General features: G+C 43.3%; 1 protein-coding gene across 1 annotated transcript; it reads left to right on the top strand.

The window, feature by feature from the left end:
• LOC107100499 (nardilysin-like) lies at positions 1-17,583 on the top strand. Its single transcript, XM_015399002.1, has 31 exons — positions 1-132; positions 3,790-3,999; positions 4,143-4,374; positions 4,468-4,549; positions 5,511-5,664; positions 5,746-5,819; positions 5,910-6,005; positions 6,881-7,003; positions 7,197-7,254; positions 7,620-7,693; positions 7,771-7,840; positions 7,947-8,024; positions 8,088-8,208; positions 8,281-8,339; positions 8,407-8,461; positions 8,591-8,695; positions 8,765-8,888; positions 8,968-9,054; positions 9,272-9,391; positions 10,484-10,535; positions 10,777-10,927; positions 11,075-11,202; positions 11,289-11,451; positions 11,693-11,724; positions 12,440-12,578; positions 12,904-12,951; positions 13,024-13,076; positions 13,616-13,699; positions 13,775-13,982; positions 14,069-14,158; positions 17,161-17,583. Exons 2-31 carry the CDS (start codon positions 3,821-3,823, stop codon positions 17,359-17,361), a joined length of 3,240 nt encoding a protein of 1,079 aa, XP_015254488.1. The 5' UTR covers positions 1-132; positions 3,790-3,820; the 3' UTR covers positions 17,362-17,583.
• Positions 17,584-20,158: the final 2,575 nt, after the last annotated feature.

Here is a 20,158-nt window from a genome sequence, read left to right on the forward strand (position 1 = left end):
TCTGTTGATGTAAGGAAACAAACCAGAATTTGAGAACTGACATTGAACTGTCTAGTTCGGCATGAGGACGAAGCCAAACCAGAACCAAGCTGTTGCGATTAAGGCAGTTAGTTAGCTGAATGACATGCTAAGGTGGGTTAGTTAGCAGCAGCCAGTCAGCAAAAAGCTGATTAAAGAGTGAAACTGTGGGTCAGTTCTTGATGAAGTTCGACCATTTTTTTTGATGCAATGTTTTGTTTTCTGCTTATTTGAGGTTCGGTTCCGGCTGTTGGAGCCCTGTGGTTCTTTGATTCTGTGTTAGCAGCGCACAGGTTAAATCGGTTGATTTTAACGTTAAGTTTTGCTCTCTGTGTCTCGCGCTCCTTTCTTCTTATCGTCACATTCTTCCATGCGCCGTACTTCTGCATGAAAATCATTTAATTTGTGTTTCTGTTTATTTTCCTGCACCGAGGGCTATGTTAGAATATCAGAGACTACTTTTTACTTAAAACTAGTTATTCGGGATATTTCGGCTGAAACATTAACCTATTATCAAGGCACACTCTGTGTTAATATATCAAAGATATATTACCCATCTACAGGTAAATATTACCATGTTCTAATTAACTATACTTTGTTTGGAGAAATAAAAAATCAGCAGATCAGGGGAAAACAAAGCGATAAAGAAACTCAGTTTGATATCTGCTGCAGCATTTTACGATTATTCCAGGGAAATTGCATTTTTATTGACAAACATTATAGATCATTAGATTCGATTAAATGAAATAAAAAATACTTAATTGATCGCAAATGAAAATTAAATGTAACCATCCCTCTGGTTAAGGTAGAAGCTGAGAAGCTCGCCAGTTTTTAACTTTCAGGTTCCTGAACTAAATAACCAAACCTTAGTTCGTCAGGATACAAAACCTTTCATTTTCTCTCATTTGCAGAAAATAAGGCTTTTGAGAAAGTTTAAGTAGTTTTTCCACAGTTCTTAGAATTAGACAGAATTATTTTGCTATTTTACATACACGAATGTAAACAAAAATAAATTTAATTGAAAATTTAATTCTGTTCCTATTATAAAAACTAACAATATATGCATATTCTTTGCTTTAAAATTCTTATCCCACCTTTTTCTAAGTAAATATTTCTATCACCACCCTGTTGAATGTATCAGCCTGCTGGTGAACAGAGCAAACTTTACAGTTTGAATACTATTCTTAGTCTATTGAGCTCTACTAAATACTTTCTTAATAAATTAGTGATGGTGATTGTTTTTGCAAACAGAATGTTTTGGAGCTTCAGATACTCATGAAGCCACCTGCTGGCTGACTGCAGAATCACAGCCAACAATATAACCTACTGTATAATGCTGTCATGCATCTATCAATTAGGGCCAGTAGAAATGATCAGTAATAACTATTAATATTTTTTAAGGATTATCATTTTATAGTTTTGAACATTTTGCCTTTTTACTTTTTCTAAGAACTGTACAGTATTATATGGTAGGCTTTTTTATTTATTTTTTGGCATGGCCTTAAGCATACAGGGACAGTGCTGGTTGAATGTGAAAGCGGGCACTGGTTATGCTTGTGCAGCACGGAAAACAATGTGTAAAATCTGGGATTTTATTAACCCTTATTCTTGCAGTACCTCTTCAGCCTTTAAAAACGTCTGTTCAGATGCAGACTGAGAGCTTCTTAGCATGGATGAAGTGTTATTGTACCCAATCTCAGAACACAAACACCTCACCTCCAAAAATACTCGGTGAAAAATGCATTTATAGACAAACTAATCTTATGAATCTTAAGTATGTAATTTCATTCATTCTTTTATTTGTATTGAGTTGGGCCATCCATATCTCCCCATAATATGCAAACTGTCAGATTGACCCAGAAACGATGCTTTGATTCGCCGGGAGGCCGGGGGTCCGTTTCATGAAGCTGGTTTACTGAAAACTCTTTAAACCTGAATTCAGCTTTCTCAACCTCTGTTTCAGTCACCGTAGTAACATGCACCTCAGAGCTGACCTTGTCAGGAGCAGGTTTTCTTCAGTAAATTCAGTGTCCTCTGCTCTCCTTACAGCCAATCTTGTTATATATTCTGAGTTAGACAGTTTTTTTTTGCCAAAAAAAAAAAAAAATTTATTCTCTAGGTCCATTAGACACAACTCAGGTGACGGGATATTACGCATAGACTGATTAATTAATTCCGTGAGGGAAAATGAATTACTTTAGGGTTAGGATTAGGGTGATAACAACCTACTGAGTCTACTGGCACAATCTGAAGCCATTCTATGGGATTGATAACCTCTAAAAACGACCATTTATTGGGATGACAACATTTGAAGCGGCTGGAAACAGTTTGTATTGACTGTGTAAAAGAAGACAGAATCTAACTGAGGAGGAACCCATGAGATGATGAACAGGATAAATCTAATAGAACAACATTTTTAGACTTCATCTTCACCTGCTGCCAGATAACTGATCCTAAATAGATACACTGATCTGAATGGGTACTATTATCTGAAAAAACGCATTTCCTTATCTAAATGACCGTTTCAAACAAAAGGACATTCTCCACATCTAGAATAAATATTCTGGATGTATAGAAATTAATTCTAGATCTTTATATTCCTATCGTTACAGTTTTCATTTGTATTATTTCCACTATATAGAAAGATATTTCAGATATATATTCATGTTCAGTCAACATGATAAAGATGAACAGCCACTTAAAATGTGAAAACATTTCTAGGCATATGAAATGTAATTCTTACTAGTATAATTTTGTTCATTTTATTTTATGAAATTCTCTGCTGCAAACTGTAATTTAGAAAATATATTATAGTTCAGTCTAGAAGTGTGATTTTAGTGATCTACAAATGGAACAAAAGAGATGATGGCTTTTTAAACTTGTCACAGACAGGATTAACTCTGGTTGGACCTATTTAGAGTAGATTGAACCAATTCATAGCAGCCATTGTAAAACCGAAAAGTCAGAGTTTCCGACTTTAGGCTAGGTCATTTTGGAGTTGCAGATCTGAATCTAAGTTTGTTAAACCTGCGTCGTATAACGGCCCCTGAGCGTCCTTGTTAATCTGATCTGAAAGAAAATTGCTTGGTTTCATAAATCAGATTTTTATTTTTTTTTGTTGCTATTTTGGGGCGTGTACATGTTTTGTATGGATGCCAATAGGGTTGCAACTGCCGATAATTGTGCAAATCGATTGATCTGTTTATTATTTTTTCGATTAATTGATGGTTCAGATACAGTAGCCAATGGTTCTTTAAAAAAGATTTTTTACAAAATTAAACCAGGTGAAACTGAAATGATTCAAATTGAGGAGTACTGGATTGAATATATTCACAGAGGAAAAAGTTTTTTTTTTGTTTTCGTATCTTAAATGCAAAATGTTTACATATTTTTTTTTTTTTTTTCAATTTTGGTATAAATACTGCTCTAAGTCGGTCGGTCTGTCAGGCAAAGGCATGTTTTAGAGTCTCTACACTCCAGCTAATAATTAATTGATTCCTAAATTAGTTAACGATTATTTCAATAATTAATTAGTCTGATTAACTGTTTCAGCCCTAGCTCTGGCCCTCTGTTGGAGGAAAGCAGGGAGCATCGATACGCACCAAGAGCGGAATATTGACCTGAAAGGTTATTTATCTCAAATTTGGCTGAAACTTGGGTCAAATGTTACAGTGTTGCCTTAAGAAGATTTGTTTTGTTTGTTTTTTGTCATGAATTTGGAAATCGCTGCAGATCATCCAGAAGTTTGAACTCCATGTCAAACTTGTGCAGGTCCAGGTTCATCCCTTAGAAGTCTGCTGAAATGCCTCAATCCAACAAGTCTGTGAGCGGCGGCGGCGCTCCAAGTCAGTTAGCCGTTCCGGAGCAGGGAGAGCCCCCGCCGCCGGATATGAGGCCGGCTGCTGGAGAAGAGGGCGTGGACCCAGAGGAGCGGGGAGACCTGGAGATCATCAAATCCCCCAGTGACCCCAAGAAGTACAGGTGGGTCTGTGGGTTAAAGGGACCTTTGGGTGGATGGTTCTCCTCAGAGGTTCATTTCGGGTTCAGGAAGAGTTTGGATTATTATTCCCACATGTCAAAGGATAAAGCTGAACAGGGATCTTTATCATCTGATCACTCTGTAGATACATCGAGCTCAGCAACGGACTCCGGGCTCTGCTCATCTCTGACCTCAGCGGCACCGATCCGACTGAGCAGGGCGGGGCTGGGGAGGTGGAGGGTGAGGAAGGAGAGGAGGAAGGAGGCTCTTGTGAGGGCTCTGAACAGGAGGAGGAGGAGGAGGAGGAGGAGGAGGACAGAGATTCAGATGAACTGGGCAAAGAAAAGGCCACAAAGAAGAAGAGCTCAGAGAAGCAGGTGAGTCAGAAGATAAAGGTTGTATGAGGGAGGAAGTTCTTTGTGTTCTGGTGAAGAAGTCCTCAGCTTTTGGGGCGGGGTCTGTGTCTGCAGGCGGCGGCGGCGCTCTGCATCAGCGTTGGGAGCTTCAGCGACCCAGACGACCTCCCAGGCCTCGCCCACTTCCTGGAGCACAGTGAGTTTCCTGATCAAGACCTGTTTAGATACTGCCTGAGCCAGGAAGAACATTATGACCAGCTGCTCAATACGCAGCATTCTGATCCTGAACTCTGTTTTTCCAGAGGAAGTTGATACAGATTTGCTAATTCTTTCTTTTGAGATTCAGGATCACTTAATCTATCTCAGTTTCTAGCTGGTTCATCAAAGCGGTGTGGTATTGGATCGATCTGATCCAGATTATCGGCATCCGTACAATTGCTGTGTGACACATCAACCAGTAGATGTCAGTATTGAGCTCTGCATTCTGCTTTGTTGTAAATTTACATCTGATTGAAATTGGGCCGTATTTTATGTCACAGAGGTATACTTGGATCTTGGACGTAGACCTTAATTGAAAAGCTAAACCTTATACCAATGTTGAATAAATGAAAACAAAACCTGAAGCATAAATAAGGTTTAAAGTAGGCTGTGCTACATGATCCAACTTAAGTGTTTTTGGTCAAATGTTACAGTTTGATTGTATTTCAGTTCATCCTCATGGGTTCAGTTTAATAAATTTTTTCTAGATCAAAGTGATTCTGATTCTGCTGTGAAATTAAGAGAAAACCTAAACTCAAGGTTTGATCTGGATCAGAACCGGGATTGGATTATCCGATCTAATCCAAATCCATATTCCATTTTTTTTCTTTTGGAAAAACTTGTTTTCCGGCTTTGATCCAAACCTTTATGCATTTCCTATTTAATGGAAAAGGAGACACTTCAAAGTTTTTCTCTTTTCCAACATTAGCAGAAAGAATCATGTGTCTTTTTATCGTGTCAGTTTTAGTTTTTTTTTTCTTTTTATATTGTCAATATGGATTTTAAAAGTCTCTGTAGTTGCTACACGCTTTCACTCAACATTTATGCTAGCAGTTTTATGTTGAGCATGGTTTCTGTTCCACTTGGGTTCCTCTCTGGGTTTCTCTTCTTTTTCTCAGTGGTCTTCATGGGCAGTGAGAAGTACCCGGCAGAGAACGACTTTGACGCTTTCCTGAAGAAGCACGGAGGCAGCGACAACGCTTCTACCGACTGCGAGAGGACCATCTTCCAGTTCGATGTGCAGAGGAAGTATTTTAGGGATGCCCTGGACAGGTGAGCCCCTCCTTCAGAACCTACCGGACCCCCTGGGCCCCGGCTGAGCCAGCAGTGTTCTGATAGAGTACCTGTGTTCAGATGGGCCCAGTTTTTCATCTGTCCTCTGATGATCGAGGACGCCGTGGACCGAGAAGTGGAGGCCGTGGACAGCGGTGAGTCTGACCTTTCACCCCGTCACCATCTCCTTCCAGACTTCAGAGGAGTTCTACTCAGCTTCATCTCTGGTTCTGTTCCTTCCTCAGAGTATCAGTTAGCCCGACCCTCTGACTCCCACCGTAAGGAGATGCTGTTTGGAAGCCTGGCCAAACCGGGACATCCCATGGGAAAGTTCTGCTGGGGTGAGTGCACTGCAAAAATGTTCTGAAAATGAGTAATAAAAAATCAATTAATTATTGTATTTACCCTTAAGTGGAGTAGGAAAATAAGATAATCTGCCAATGGAATTAGTATTTTTACCCTTAAAATAAGATAATTATATATTCAGAATAAGAGACTGCAGTTGTGCTTTTCTTATTTTAAATATAAATTGTCTTATTCCATTGGCAAAGTGTCTCACTTACCTGCTTAATTCAAGAAAAAAACCCACTTATTTTAAGAAAAACATACTTACTTAGATTTACATTTTTTGCAGTATGGTCTAACTACAAAAATGTTAAGAAAGTGAGTCAAAAATATCTTAAAATAAGTTTATTTAGCCTTAATTTAAGTAGGAAAGTAAGATGATCTGCCAATGGGATGAGCACTTATACCCTTAAAATAAGATAAATAGATAATTATAAATAAGAGGCTGCAGTTGTGTTTTTCTTATTTTAAATGTAAACTTTCTTGTTCCATTGGCAAAGTTTCTCACTTACCTGCTGAATTCAAGAAAAAAATGCACTCATTTTAAGAAAAATTGACCTACTTGGATTTCATTTTTTTGCAGTGCTGCTTTTGGTCGAGTTTGTTCTGCAGAACTTATTGACCTTATTAATAATAAAGACTCAGTCCAGAGTCAGAGGAGGCAGAACTCCTCTATAGGCTCCCAGTTATGTTTTAACAGGAACTGGTTCTAAAATAACCCAGCAAGACGAGTTTCCATCTGATCCAGGTCTAGTTAGTTTCTGCTTTCGATGGTTTAGTTTGTTGGATTGGATCTGCTGCCTGGACTGCGAGCTGACCCGTCCTCTGACCCAATGTCCGCTGACCAGTCCTCTGATGTGTCTCTCCTTAGGTAACGCCCAGACATTAAAACACGAGCCCAGAGAGAAGCAGATCAACACCTACGAGAGGCTGCGAGGGTTCTGGAGGAGATATTACTCTGCTCATTACATGACACTGGCCGTCCAGTCAAGAGGTACCATCAGAACCTCCTACATCTGGAACAGACCTCGCATTTCACCTGACATCACTATCAAACATTGGGCCCTGGTTCTGGTGTCATCGAGGTTCTGATGGGTTTCAGTAAATCAAAAGGCTGCACCGTAAAATATGACATCAGGTTTTTGATATTTTTGTTGCTGTGACAACCTGCTGACTGTCTTTTCTAGAGTCGCTGGAAACCCTGGAGGAGTGGGTGAGGGAGATTTTCATCAAGATACCAAACAAGTGAGAAACACAAACACCCCTCTGTGTTTAAAGCTCTATATCCTGCTTATTCCAAGCCTGTCAGCGCCACCTACTGGCAGATCGACGAGGAAATAATCCTTTAGAATCATGGAGGACTTATTTGTTAAGAAATATCAGGTTTTTTTCTAACTCACAATAAAAAGCATTTTCTATGAAGGAGAAGCTGCTGCTGATTAAAAGGGAAAGCTGTCACGTAAGTGATGGTTAATGAAAGTGTAACAAACCCAGAACCAAAGCCCGCCCTTCGCTCAATGTGATTGGCAGCTGATCAGCCTGCTGTTTAACATCAAAAGGACCAATCAGAGGAGACTTCCTCACCTTTATTGTGGACGTTCTTTCTGCAGCGGCGAACCCCGACCCGACTTCTCCCACCTGCAGGAGCCGTTTGACACGCCGGCCTTCCACAAGCTCTACAGAGGTTGGTTCTGATCAGCGTTTTCCCTTTTGGTTGCTGGTTGTGTCGGTTGTTCAGCTGATGATGTGACCCTCTTGCAGTGGTTCCTGTGAGGAAGGTCCACGCTCTGACCATCAGCTGGGCCGTACCGCCGCAGGGGAAACACTACAGGTGAGTCGGAACCAACGGCAGCTTTTAACCCCCGGTTAGAAGTTCTAGACCGGTTCTGGCCTCCTGATCCACCTCTAAAGCCACAGGTACCCTCTGTGTCCCTCAGAGTGAAGCCTCTTCATTACATCTCCTGGCTGATTGGACATGAGGGGCCCGGCAGCATCCTGTCTCTGCTCCGGAAGAAGTGAGTTCTCTGTGACCGGACCGGACCGGTTTCGCAGCTGCCACTCACTATGTCTGCTTCCAGGTGCTGGGCTCTGGCGCTGTTCGGAGGAAACAGTGAGACGGGCTTCGATCAGAACTCCACCTACTCCATCTTCTCAGTCTCCATTACCCTCACAGACCAGGGCTACCAGAACTTCTACCAGGTCGGGATCCGGAGACGGCCGATCCAGAAAATCTGGGCTGAACGCCTGACCGTGTTGATGTTCTGTTTGCAGGTGGTCCACTTGGTGTTCCAGTACCTGAAGATGCTGCAGACTCAGGGACCCCAGCAGAGGTTTGTTTGGTACCAGGAGGCGTGTTCTGAAGGTTCTGGTTGTTCTAACTCTCCCCTCTGGTTCCAGAATCTACGAGGAGATTCAGCAGATTGAAGACAATGAGTTCCGCTACCTGGAGCAGGTACAGAACCTCCACCATAAGGAGTCATAGACTCTGGTTCTGTAGAACTCTGGTTCTGTAGAACTCTGAAACCCATTTGAGACGAGAAACTTGAAGGGGTCCAGTTTGAGTTTCTGTTCTGTTCTGCAGACGGATCCCATTGAGTTTGTGGAGAACATCTGTGAGAACATGCAGCTGTTCCCCAACCAGGACTTCCTGACCGGAGACCGACTCATGTTCCACTACGACCCAGAGGTTCTGAGATCCACTGCTGCAGTCTGATGGGCTTTCTGAGAGGGGTTCTGACCCGGTTCTTGTGTTCAGGTGATCCAGGCTGCCCTTTCCCTGCTGACGCCGCTCAGAGCCAACCTGCTGGTGCTGTCTCCAGAGAACGAAGGCCGCTGTCCGCTCAGGGAGAGGTGGTTCGGTACCAGCTACAGCTGCGAGGGTACGAACCGGTTTGCTGTCCTTCAGAACCGGACTGGAACCGGAGCTGATGCTGATGGTGTGGTTCTTGTGTGTCGCAGATATCCCAGAGGAGTGGGAGCAGCGCTGGAAGGCAGATTTGGACCTGAACCCAGACCTTCATCTTCCAGCAGAGAACCGCTTCATTGGTCAGTTGGACCTAAGCTGACCTGATACCATCCAAAGTTCTGGAGCTGTTTGATCTGGGTTCTTCTGAAGCTGAAGAGCAGGAACCGGATCGCTGTCTGGTGCTGCCGTAGTTTCAGGAGTTCTGGAGTTAAATCCACTCCTGCAGCAGTTGAATAGAGAACTCAGCAGGTCCGTCTAGAACCGGGAAAGTCTGACGTGTTGGTCTCTTTCCTGCAGCCACGGATTTCAGTCTGAAGACGTCCGACTTTCCGGACACCGAGTTCCCGGTCCGGATCCTGAACCTGGACCAAGGAGCTCTGTGGTACAAGAAGGACAACAAGTTCAAGATCCCTAAAGGTGAGAACCACGTTCTCCGTATGACGCTATAGGCAGACTTTCCTCAGATGCTAAAAAAATGTGTGGTTCCTTAGATCGACTCTGACATCATCATAACTCCTCAAACATTCCGTTTCTCTTCATACTAAACGTTAAGATGGATCCACTTTATCTGATACCGCCATGTGACATGATTGGTACCGCAGATACTGCAAAGAAGGTTCCACAGCCACAGGTTTCTGAACAGAGAGGAACTTTTACTGTGTAGCTAAGTCATTTAAACCAGTGATAAATGGAGACGTTATAGGGAGACCAGATCTCCCCTTGTGCTTGATTTAAAAACGGCAAACTGGTCTTACCCAGGAATAAACCTGATTTTTTTTTTTTTTTTTAATCATAGTTTCTAGCATATTTCGTATTAAAATCTTTACCTGTTTAGCTTTAAGAGCATTCTCTGCAGTTTGGTCATGATGCAGGACACTGGGACATTGCATTTAGTACACCTGTCAACAGATCTTGCTTTTTTTAAAATAATATGACCCAGTCCAATGCAGCACACCTCCGTTTGTGGGGCGGCAGGTCAGAGGTAAAATATATGCAGAAATGTCCTGCGTAAAAGCTGGACATCTAGTCACTCTAATACGTTTAGTTTTTGCATCTTATTTGTTTAGAAGATCACCAAGGAAAAAAACACCTCGGCCTTCCTTCTGCTGGCTGATGACATGTTTGCCAGCTGAACTTTGACATTGGATGTTTTTTGCTCGCCTAAGCAGGAGCGTATACACGTCTGAAATTAGAAACTTGACCTTAACTAGGAACAGCATTGCATACACACGCAGGTATTCTAATTCCAGTGTAATTAACAGTTTAAAACGGAAAGCTGTTCGTATGTATGTCGCTTCTGGTGTATTTACTGCCTGACTAGCAGCTAAAATCATAAAGTGATTAATATGGATCCGATGCAGGGTTTATAAATTATGTTCTTCAAAGTGGTTCAGACAGACCAGAGATAATGTGGTGAAAAACTGTTCTGGTTGGGTCTGATGACGGAAGATGTTGCTGCAGGAACATCAGGCTCAGTTTCTCAACTTCTGTCACGTCTCTGTGTTTCAGGCTACATTCGCTTCCACCTCATCTCCCCCATCATCCAGGAGAGTCCTGAAAAGTAAGAACTTCCCTCATCAAGGTTCTGTTAGCAGCTCAGAGTGAGGTTGATCCAGTTGATGTGGATTAACTCCACTCAGCTGGTGAGGAATGCTGAGGTCACTCGATTAGGTTCCGAACCAGAACCAGACCCGTTCTCTTTCAAGCCCTACAGATGATGAGGTCCAGGTCCAAAGATAAGCTGGTCAGAAACAGACGAGTAAAGGCCTGCTGGTGACCATGTCCTCCTCTTCTTCTCCTAGCCTGGTTCTGTTCGACCTCTTCATCAACATTTTGGCCCACAACTTGGCTGAGCCGGCCTACGAGGCTGACGTGGCCCAGCTGGAGTACAAGCTCATGGCTGGAGAGCATGGGCTGATGATCCGGCTGAAGGGTTTCAACCACAAGCTTCCGGTGAGGAGGCGTCTGCAGCGGGGTCTGCATGCTCGGAGTGTTCTGTGGTTCTTAAGGGTCGGCAGTAGAACATGTTCTGCTGGAACCTGTCCTGTTTCTTATTAATGCAGTAACTCCTCCTCCATGTTCCTTTGTTGTTCCTCCCAGTTGCTGCTGAAACTGATCGTTGATCAGCTGGCGGACTTCAGCACCGAGCCCAGCGTCTTCTACATGTTCTCAGAGCAACTGAAGAAAACTTACTTCAACATCCTTATCAAGCACGACAGGCTGGGAAGGTAGGCAAAGTCAGACCTGGAGGGACCAGCAGGGGGAGCTGCAGAGCTCCGGCTGTTTTCCATAACAAGGCCTTTCACCCATACAGGGACGTTAGGCTGCTGATCCTGGAACACCACCGCTGGTCGGTCATGCAGAAGTACCAGGCCCTCACCCAAGGTCTGAACATCCAGCAGCTGATTGCGTTTGCTACGGCGCTGAAAGCTGAGCTCTACGCCGAGGGGCTCGTCCAGGGGAACTTCACCAGCGCTGTGAGGAACACCTCCTCTAACACATCTGTGTTTTTAATTTCTAGCTTAGAACCTTATTTATAACCAGAACCCAAACACAAATTCACCGAATTACTGGTAAAATCCAAACATAATGTCCTCACTCAGCTGCAAGTACAAACACACTCACACACACACAAAGCGAGTTATCGTGCTGAATGAATGACCCAGTGAGGCTGTGGTTCTGCAGAACCTCAGTAATGTGCTGACTTCTCCTCCACAGGAGTCCATCGAGTTCCTGCAGATCCTCACTGAGTGAGTTTCCATTCATTCTGAGACCAACATTTACCCCCTAGAAGAACCAGCTGCTTCCTTTAAACGGGACAAACACCAACCAAGAGGCTGTTTGCTGATTGGTTCTGTCACTTCTCACTTGTGTTCTGCTGGTTCTAACCCACGTTTTGTTATTTCTAACCCATGTTTTGTTGTTTTTATCCCGTGTTCTGCTGGTTCTAACCCATGTTTTGTTGTTTCTAACCCGTGTTTTGTTGTTTCTAACCCGTGTTTTGTTGTTTTTATCCCGTGTTTTGTTGTTTCTAACCCATGTTTTGTTGTTTCTATCCCGTGTTCTGCTGGTTCTAACCCATGTTTTGTTGTTTCTATCCCGTGTTCTGCTGGTTCTAACCCATGTTTTGTTGTTTCTAACCCGTGTTCTGCTGGTTCTAACCCATGTTTTGTTGTTTCTATCCNTATCCCGTGTTCTGCTGGTTCTAACCCATGTTTTGTTGTTTCTATCCCGTGTTCTGCTGGTTCTAACCCATGTTTTGTTGTTTCTAACCCGTGTTTTGTTGTTTCTAACCCGTGTTCTCTTGTTTCCAATCCAAGTTCAATTGTTTCTGACCCGTGTTTTGTTGTTTTCAACCCGTGTTTTGTTGGTTGTAATCCATGTTCTGTTGTTTCTGACCCGTGTTTTGTTGGTTCCGACCCGTGTTCTGTCCTTTCTAACCCGTGTTCTGTTTTAAATGCCCAGGAAGCTGCAGTTCCGCCCTCCGCCTGTAGAGGTCCCTGTTCTCTTCCAGGTGGTGGAGCTGCCTCCCAAACACCATCTATGTAAAGTCAAGTCTCTGAACAAAGGAGATGCTAACTCTGAGGTCACTGTGTACTACCAGGTGAGCCAGAACCAGACCTAGCTGAGCTTTCTAATGGGAAACATGAGATTCAGGACCACAGAACTTATAATGGCGGTAATGATTTCAGATGTTCAGTTCTGCTTCCTCTGGTTCATTTTTGTCAGTTTAGTTTCCATAGAAACATGTCAGATGAATGTTCAACATCAGTGAGGCAGAGTTTTGCTGAGGCAATTTTACCCCAGGTTCTGTTCCATAAGGAACCGGGTTACATCCATCATCACTGCTGCATCCTCATTAAGTTCTGGACATCATCTGGATCAGGAACCAGGGGCTCAGGTTGTTTCTGTTGGTTTCTGTTTTTCAGTCTGGCCTGAAGACGCTCAGGGAGCACGCTCTGATGGAGCTGATGGTGGTAAGTGTTCTCCAGAACCTTCTGAGCTGCTGCAGAACATCACTGTGAGAAGATCTGTGTTTGTGCTCCTAGATGCACATGGAGGAGCCCTGCTTCGACTTCCTGAGGACCAAGGAGACGCTGGGGTGAGATAGCCTGAGGGTTGTGTTGCCTGTGGTTCTGATATTAAGGTCCCTAACAGCGACAAGGTCCACCTGTCGCCTACCTCACAGTTCTGAGCAGGTCGCTGCAAAGTAGTCTTCAAAGGTTCTACACATCAGAACTCATTTGGAGCTCATGAACAGACCTCTTTACCACACAGAGATCAATTTTCCTGCAGCTCATCCATAAGATTCTGGTTATTTTAGAGAGGGAAACAATCCAGTTCCTGCTGCCCCCACTTGCCTCTGTTAGAACTGCATCCAGTCATGTTAACATTTACAGTAAAGAGGCTTTCAGGTTCCTCAGAACTGCTGAGAAATTTTCTATTAAGTTCCCAACAGCCAAGTTCAGGAAAACATTCANGTTCCCAGAACTGTGTCAAACTGTTTGGGTTTTCTGCTTTTCATCTGGAACACCAGTCATTCAGTAACATCAGCTTTCAGAGCAGACCAGAACCAGGAAGGTCCTGGATCTGATGGTTCTGTTCCAGGTTGTCTGTTCATCCTTCTCTGTTCCGCTGCAGGTACCAGGTGTATCCAACCTGCAGGAACACTTCAGGGGTTCTGGGGTTCTCCGTTACCGTAGAAACCCAGGCAACCAAGTTCAGGTGAGCAGGTGTCTGCTTACCGACCCATCTGCTCAGACTTCCTGTGTTTGACTGTGATGTCACTTCCTGTCTCAGCTCGGAGCTGGTGGAGCAGAAGGTGGAGGAGTTCCTGCTGCTTTTTGGCGAGCGTCTGTCGTCTGTGAGCGAGGAGACGTTCCAGGCCCAGGTAACGGCGCTGATCAAGCTGAAGGAATGTGAGGACGCCCACCTTGGCGAGGAGGTGGACCGCAACTGGTTCGAGGTTGTGACCCAGCAGTATGTCTTCGACAGACTTAACAAGGAGGTAAGGAACAGGTGCTGCTGGTTTTAGTTAGACGTCTAGTGACATCAGGCCCAGTTCTGCCTGACCTGCTGGTTTGCTTGTTGCAGATCGAAGCTCTGAAAGTCTTCACTCGGGAGGAGCTTATCTCCTGGTTCTGGCAGCACCGTGGCGGCACCGCCAGGAAGCTCAGTGTGCATGTGAGTACAGGCCTCAGGAGGTTGAGGTTCTGGTTCTGTGTGTTGTTCCTAATCAGCTAGATTAGTAACAACAAGTAGATAGAGAGCTGTTAGAGCTTTAGGATCTAAATGGATACAGTCTATTGAACCAGAGAAACTCGGACCGATTCTGGAGAGGTTCTACAGCAGAGGGAATCTGTAGAGTCAGAAGAGCACAGATCTGTCAGGGTTCCTCACGTTGATTTCTGTCTGGTTCTGGAGTTCTGATGGTCGCTGATGGTGGTTCTGACCAGAAAGTCACAGGAACTGGACCGGAACAGAAGAACCAGCATTAACTGGAACTAAGCCACTGACTGATGCGGCCAATTCTGATGCCGATTATTTTGACACCTGTTAAACTGATGATTCAACTACTGCCAGTGTGTTTGGGGCTGATTCTTAAAGCTAATTTCGCTTTTTCTTCCTCCATTTAAATGATAAAAATTATAACAAAATTGTTACAAAAAATTGTAACACATTACTGTTTAAACAAAAAAACAAACATTTATAAAAAAAATCAAAATGAGCATTAACAATGGCTGACAGGTGGAGGGAGCGCAGTGCAGGCGTCTTACATTATCTATAGACTTTGCTGCTGAATGCGCTGATTAATCTTCAGACACATGCATACATAAGGCAATACTAGAAACAATAATGGCCAAAAATATGTGCGGGCTGATGAATCAGTCTTATCACTGCTGCAGACCCCACACATCCTGGGCATGAACCGTTTACCCCTGTGAACTCTGCAGTACCGCCATCCTCCAACATCTGATCCTCTATTTCTCAGCCACTGAAGATGGAGTCTGGAGCCAATCTAGTTTGAGGAAATGCAACATCCGGTGTAGGTACCAGATCTGCTCGGGGCCCTGCCACTTCTTATGACGTCAAGATATGTCAACTCCACTTGGACAAACTGCATTGCACCCGTTTCTGAAGGATCAGATCTCTTTTGGAGTCTCAACATATTATTACCTATATTTGCTATTATTTTACATTTCATTGGTGATCTAACGTAGGCAAAGTAGAAAAAAAATCGTCAGTCTTGAAGGAAAGTACTACATTCTAAGAGTGAGCTCTGCCATTTATTTTTATTCTTTTATTATGATCTGAGGGCAGGGAGAACAAATGGAACATCTTAAAAATTACTTTTGTAGAGATTTTAAACAAATAAAACAGTTATTCTACTTGTAGTAAAAGAACGGTTGTTGTTCACACAAATTTAAAGGTAGAGTAGCTTATATAGCTACTTATATGGCTAAATGACCAAGCTAAAAGAGGCTAACCTGAACACAGCCAGCCACATCGCTACCCAGCTCCCCCCCTTTATAATATAGTCTTTTAATTACTTTGTCCACCACAAACAGATTTTTTTCTTTTTTGTTATCGATCAGGTAAATCTTCATCAGTCATTAAACACGTTAACACTACAGATGCTCCCGACTTGGTAAACGGACGCTTCGTTCATTGTCAGGGCAACCACAGTGTTTTACATCATGTGGTAAGGTTCAGCCAATCATATAGTGTAACATCACTGGCATGTGCAGGACCCGTGCAGATCTGGTACCTACACAGCACATAGACCTCTGTACCACAGCACTATGTAATAAATCTGCACTTTAACATATAATAAAATGGGACTACTGTGTATTAGACAAGAAGTCATATGTGGCAGTTCCTCTCGTTCAAAAAACGTCTGTTGATAGATCTATGCTGTCCAGGTTAACCATCTGGACCACATGCTCCAAATTAAGCAAAGCTTAAAGGTCCTCTCCTTTCTCGGCTTGCGCTCAGCGACTGTAGAGCTAAACTCCTGATTAGATTATTTTAGATTATTTTGTCCTGACTTTCATTGATCTCCGTCTTTTAATCCACCATCTAACAATATGTTGAGCAGGCCTCACAGCGGGTCAAAATACTAAGGACTGAAACCAAAGCAGAGTGAATCCAGTTGTGAATCCGTTGTAACTCCTGCTATAGAGCAGCATCTACTAAAACCAGCCACCACAGAGACATATTCATAGCTCAGGTGGACGTCTCACAGCATGTGAAGAGAGACACTCTGCTGGGCACAAATATGGATGTTTGCTGTTTTAACATGTATGTAAATATATACATGCAAATAGCTTTTAATCCCCTTCCCAGTTTGGTAAATGGTAAATGGCCTGCGCTTTTTCAAGTTAGGAGACTTGACCAAAGCGCTTAACACTACATTCAGCCATTCACTCATACACTCACACACTGATGGTGGCAAGCTACATTGTAGCCACGGCTGCCCTGGGGCTCACTGACAGAAGTGAGGCTGCCGTACACTGGTGCCACCGGGCCCTCTGACCACCATCAGTAGGCAATGCGGGTGAAGTGTCTTGGCAAAGGCAAACTCCTGCACCCGAAGCCACTGTCACCCCCGTTTGAGTGTCTTTTCACTTTAAGGAAAACCAAATTAAAACCAATTGAATCCGTTGCTTGTTTTCTAAAAAGGTCCGAATGGCTGTTTCTGATTCTGATAGAGACCCCTGTAAATTAAACACGTTCTGGGTCCTGATAGTTCTGCTGGTACCGGTGGGGTCAGCAGCTGTATGGTACCCATTCAGCTCCTCAGTGTCCTGCTGTCCAAGACCAGTAGAGGCGATGAGAACAGATCCAACTGGGCCGACCCTCTGGTTCCTGGAGAAACTTCGCATCGATATTCAACGATGATTGATGATGATAAACATAATAAACTTTACTGATGATGACATTTTCTGCACCATCTTATGCTTTTTATCCACTCATTTAATCAGAAACCGTTGAATGTTCTGATTGGCCCTGGAGGCAAGTAATCATTAATAATTCCCAGCATACCCTGGGTCAGTTCTTGGCTCTTTATCCAGCAGCTTCCTCGCTTGATTTTTTTGTTGACTCTTTGTTCTGGTGATTTATCCTGAAGGGGAACATTTGTGTGTGACAGATGTGACGTCATCCTTGCTCTCTGTCTCCATCAGGTGGTGGGTTTTGGGGTGGAGGAGAACGACCTGGAGGACCAGAAGCCTGGTGACCTCGCCTCCTCAGCCTATGGTCCAGTGAGCGAGCTGACCTTCCTGCCGGTTCTGGCACCGGCGCTGCAGGAGGCTTCACTCATCACCGACATCAGAGCATTCACCTCGTCCCTCCCCCTCCTCCCTTACCACAAAGTCCTTAGCTAAGCCCCCCCCAACCCCTACCTGTAAGGGGCATCTCTGTTTGTATCTCTTTGAATACTATGATGCTGCGTTTATTTCCTGTGGGAGACTCTGAGTTTCTTATTGGACTAAGTCTGGAAAGAAACAGCCAATCAGCTGGGAGAACAGAAACAGGAAGTAAGAATGTTGATTCTAACTGTAATGATGAAGATTCCCACAGTCAGTGAAGGCAGCATGAAAACTCAGGGCGCCAGTTTTAAATAAAACTAGAATGTTTTTAACTGAAATGTTCTGTTGTTCTTCATCCATGAAGCTAAGGAAGAGATTTACCTGTCGTGTTCTGATGAACCAAGGAGATGAACATCTTCTTAATGTTCTTTTGCTTAGAAAACACAGACACAGCTACAAATCCTTCGAAGTCCGTGAAAATAAGGAGACCAAAAGGGTTTTGGCTGCGAATTCAAACAGGTCTACCCTTACCCCTACCCAGGTTTTACCGCCATAGGCAATGTTGCTTAGCAACTGTGACAGTTGACACAGAAAGCAGGAAAAGAATGAATACTGAAGTTTTCAAAACTTGTTTATTTCTTTCTTTTTTATTGTAAAGTGAACAAAGACTACGCTCACAAGAATCCAGAGTGGAATAAAGGTTCAACCCACCGGGAGCAGGAACAAATAAAATCAAATGTACCAGTAATGATAGAAACCTTAGTCAGTTAAATAACATGCTGCTGTCATTTTGAACATCTCTGATGTTGCTGCCATTTTAAAATATCCATTACTGTAAAAATGTTCATAGCTCCATATTGGTTATTTATTATCCAGGTGCACATTTTTATATTGTTAAAACACCCTACAGTATTTTATTGTTTATATTTTAACTCTTCACTATTACGTTGTTCTTACACATTTTTCTAAGGTCCACATTTGTGTGACCATTTTCAATAATCTTTCTGCTGCTGTAAATTTGCCCATTGTGGGACAATAAAGGGATTTTCTATTTTATAAAAGGGGTAGAAAGATATAAGTAAATCAAAACAATGTATGTATAAAAAATATATCTGCAAAATCTCTAATATTCAACAACAAAAAATACTTAGTTAAGCATATTGTGCAAAACGGCAATAATAAGATAAAAATCCTATCAAATTTATAGTCCCCACCCTGCAGATCTATTAGAATCTGTCATTTAATTACAGCCAAACTCATTTACACAGTAACAGATAAAAACCTTTAGATAAACCAAACATTACCGCCACATACCTGACTCAATAACCATTAAAACAACTATTTTCATTCATTTCAGACGGAACTATTCACTGACTTGTATTATATTAAACTGCACTTTCAATTTTCACCACTGTTCGGCACCAAGTAACCTTTCCTCTGATCACGGCTTGCTTGGTCTCACAATGAATCCTGGGTAAACCAAGGATACCGAGGATACATCGGACCCGTCCTTCAAATAAGACTAAAAGAAGGACGCATTTTAAGGCTGTATAACAAGGAGTCTTGGAATCCGACCAGACCTCGGCGCCGCGCTATGACGTAATCGTCCTTCGAATCTGGCCTTCTAAGAACTCATCCCATGAGTTCGAACAGGGCCACTGTGGTTGTTGGGGAGGTTTCATGACATCCCGTTTGTGGAGGCTTGGTCTGTAGATGGCTTTGTTCATTTGAGGGCGGACAGGCAGACTACCTGAGGAGCAACTTAGCAGACTGTCTCTTGGTTCCTGAAGGGCTCAGTGTTCAGATGAGATCTGTCTTGTTTTCTCAGTGTGACGAGTGTTTCCCTTCCAGACTTGAAGGGCCAGCTTATCCAGAGGATCTGGATAATCCCAATACTGGCAAACACTCTGGCGAGGAAGTGAAGACAGTCTGCTCCTTAAATACTCCTCAGGGACCGATGACCCAATAGGCAGGTGTGAGGTGAGAAGAACAGGAACAACCTCCAGACCAGCAGAGGACAATGGCACCTTCTAGTGGTTGCATGGTGAAACTGCAAAAGAGCATAAACAAGCCCCACAAACTGGGATCCTAACATTAACACACCTCTCTGCAGCTTCTCTACTGTTACCCACTCATTACTCCATCCAGACAGTGTCTTGCCCACAACCAAAATCTAATAAATAAGAAAAGAATCCCTAAGGAGTAAATCATGATAATCTAGCAAAAATAACTCAAATTGGGGAAAAAGATATTTCTTCAAGAAGACTGTTAGTTAATGACTTGATTTGTCATAATCACATTGATTTATGTTGCCTAATTCTATGGTCACACCTAAAGCAGCAGGAGCAGTAAAACACGCGTGCTGCTTCATTTTTGATGCTTGAACAAGTTTAGTTCTGACGCGCGGCTGAAGCATTTTTGCTGCTCTAGCTGCACGGTGGAAAAGTGGGTCTGATGCACGTTAAGCGGAGCTTCCCTATCTTTTCTTTGCCTGTAACAATGGCAGCTATATATGCTGTGATCTGTGGGTAAAAAGTAGTTTTAATATTTCTATCTGCCCAGAGAGTTCAGCGTGATTAGCATCACTGCTGTTTATGTGCCCCCCAGCACTAATACAAAAGAGGCCATAAAGACTCTATACCAGGCTATCTCTGACCTCCAATCTGCACAGAGAGTGGGTGATTTCCTCATTGCTGGGGATTTTAACCAGGCTAACTTGAAGACTGCTCTCCCCCATTTCTACCAACATGTGGACTTTGCTACTCGGGGTGAAAACACTTTAGACCTGGTTTAATCTAACATCAAAGATGCATTCAGAGCAGCCCCCCGCCCCCACCTCGGGTCATCAGATCATCTCTCGGTCATGCTTATC

This window comes from Cyprinodon variegatus, unplaced genomic scaffold (genome assembly GCF_000732505.1).
Source record: "Cyprinodon variegatus isolate N-32 unplaced genomic scaffold, C_variegatus-1.0 Scaffold980, whole genome shotgun sequence".
NCBI lineage: Eukaryota > Metazoa > Chordata > Actinopteri > Cyprinodontiformes > Cyprinodontidae > Cyprinodon > Cyprinodon variegatus.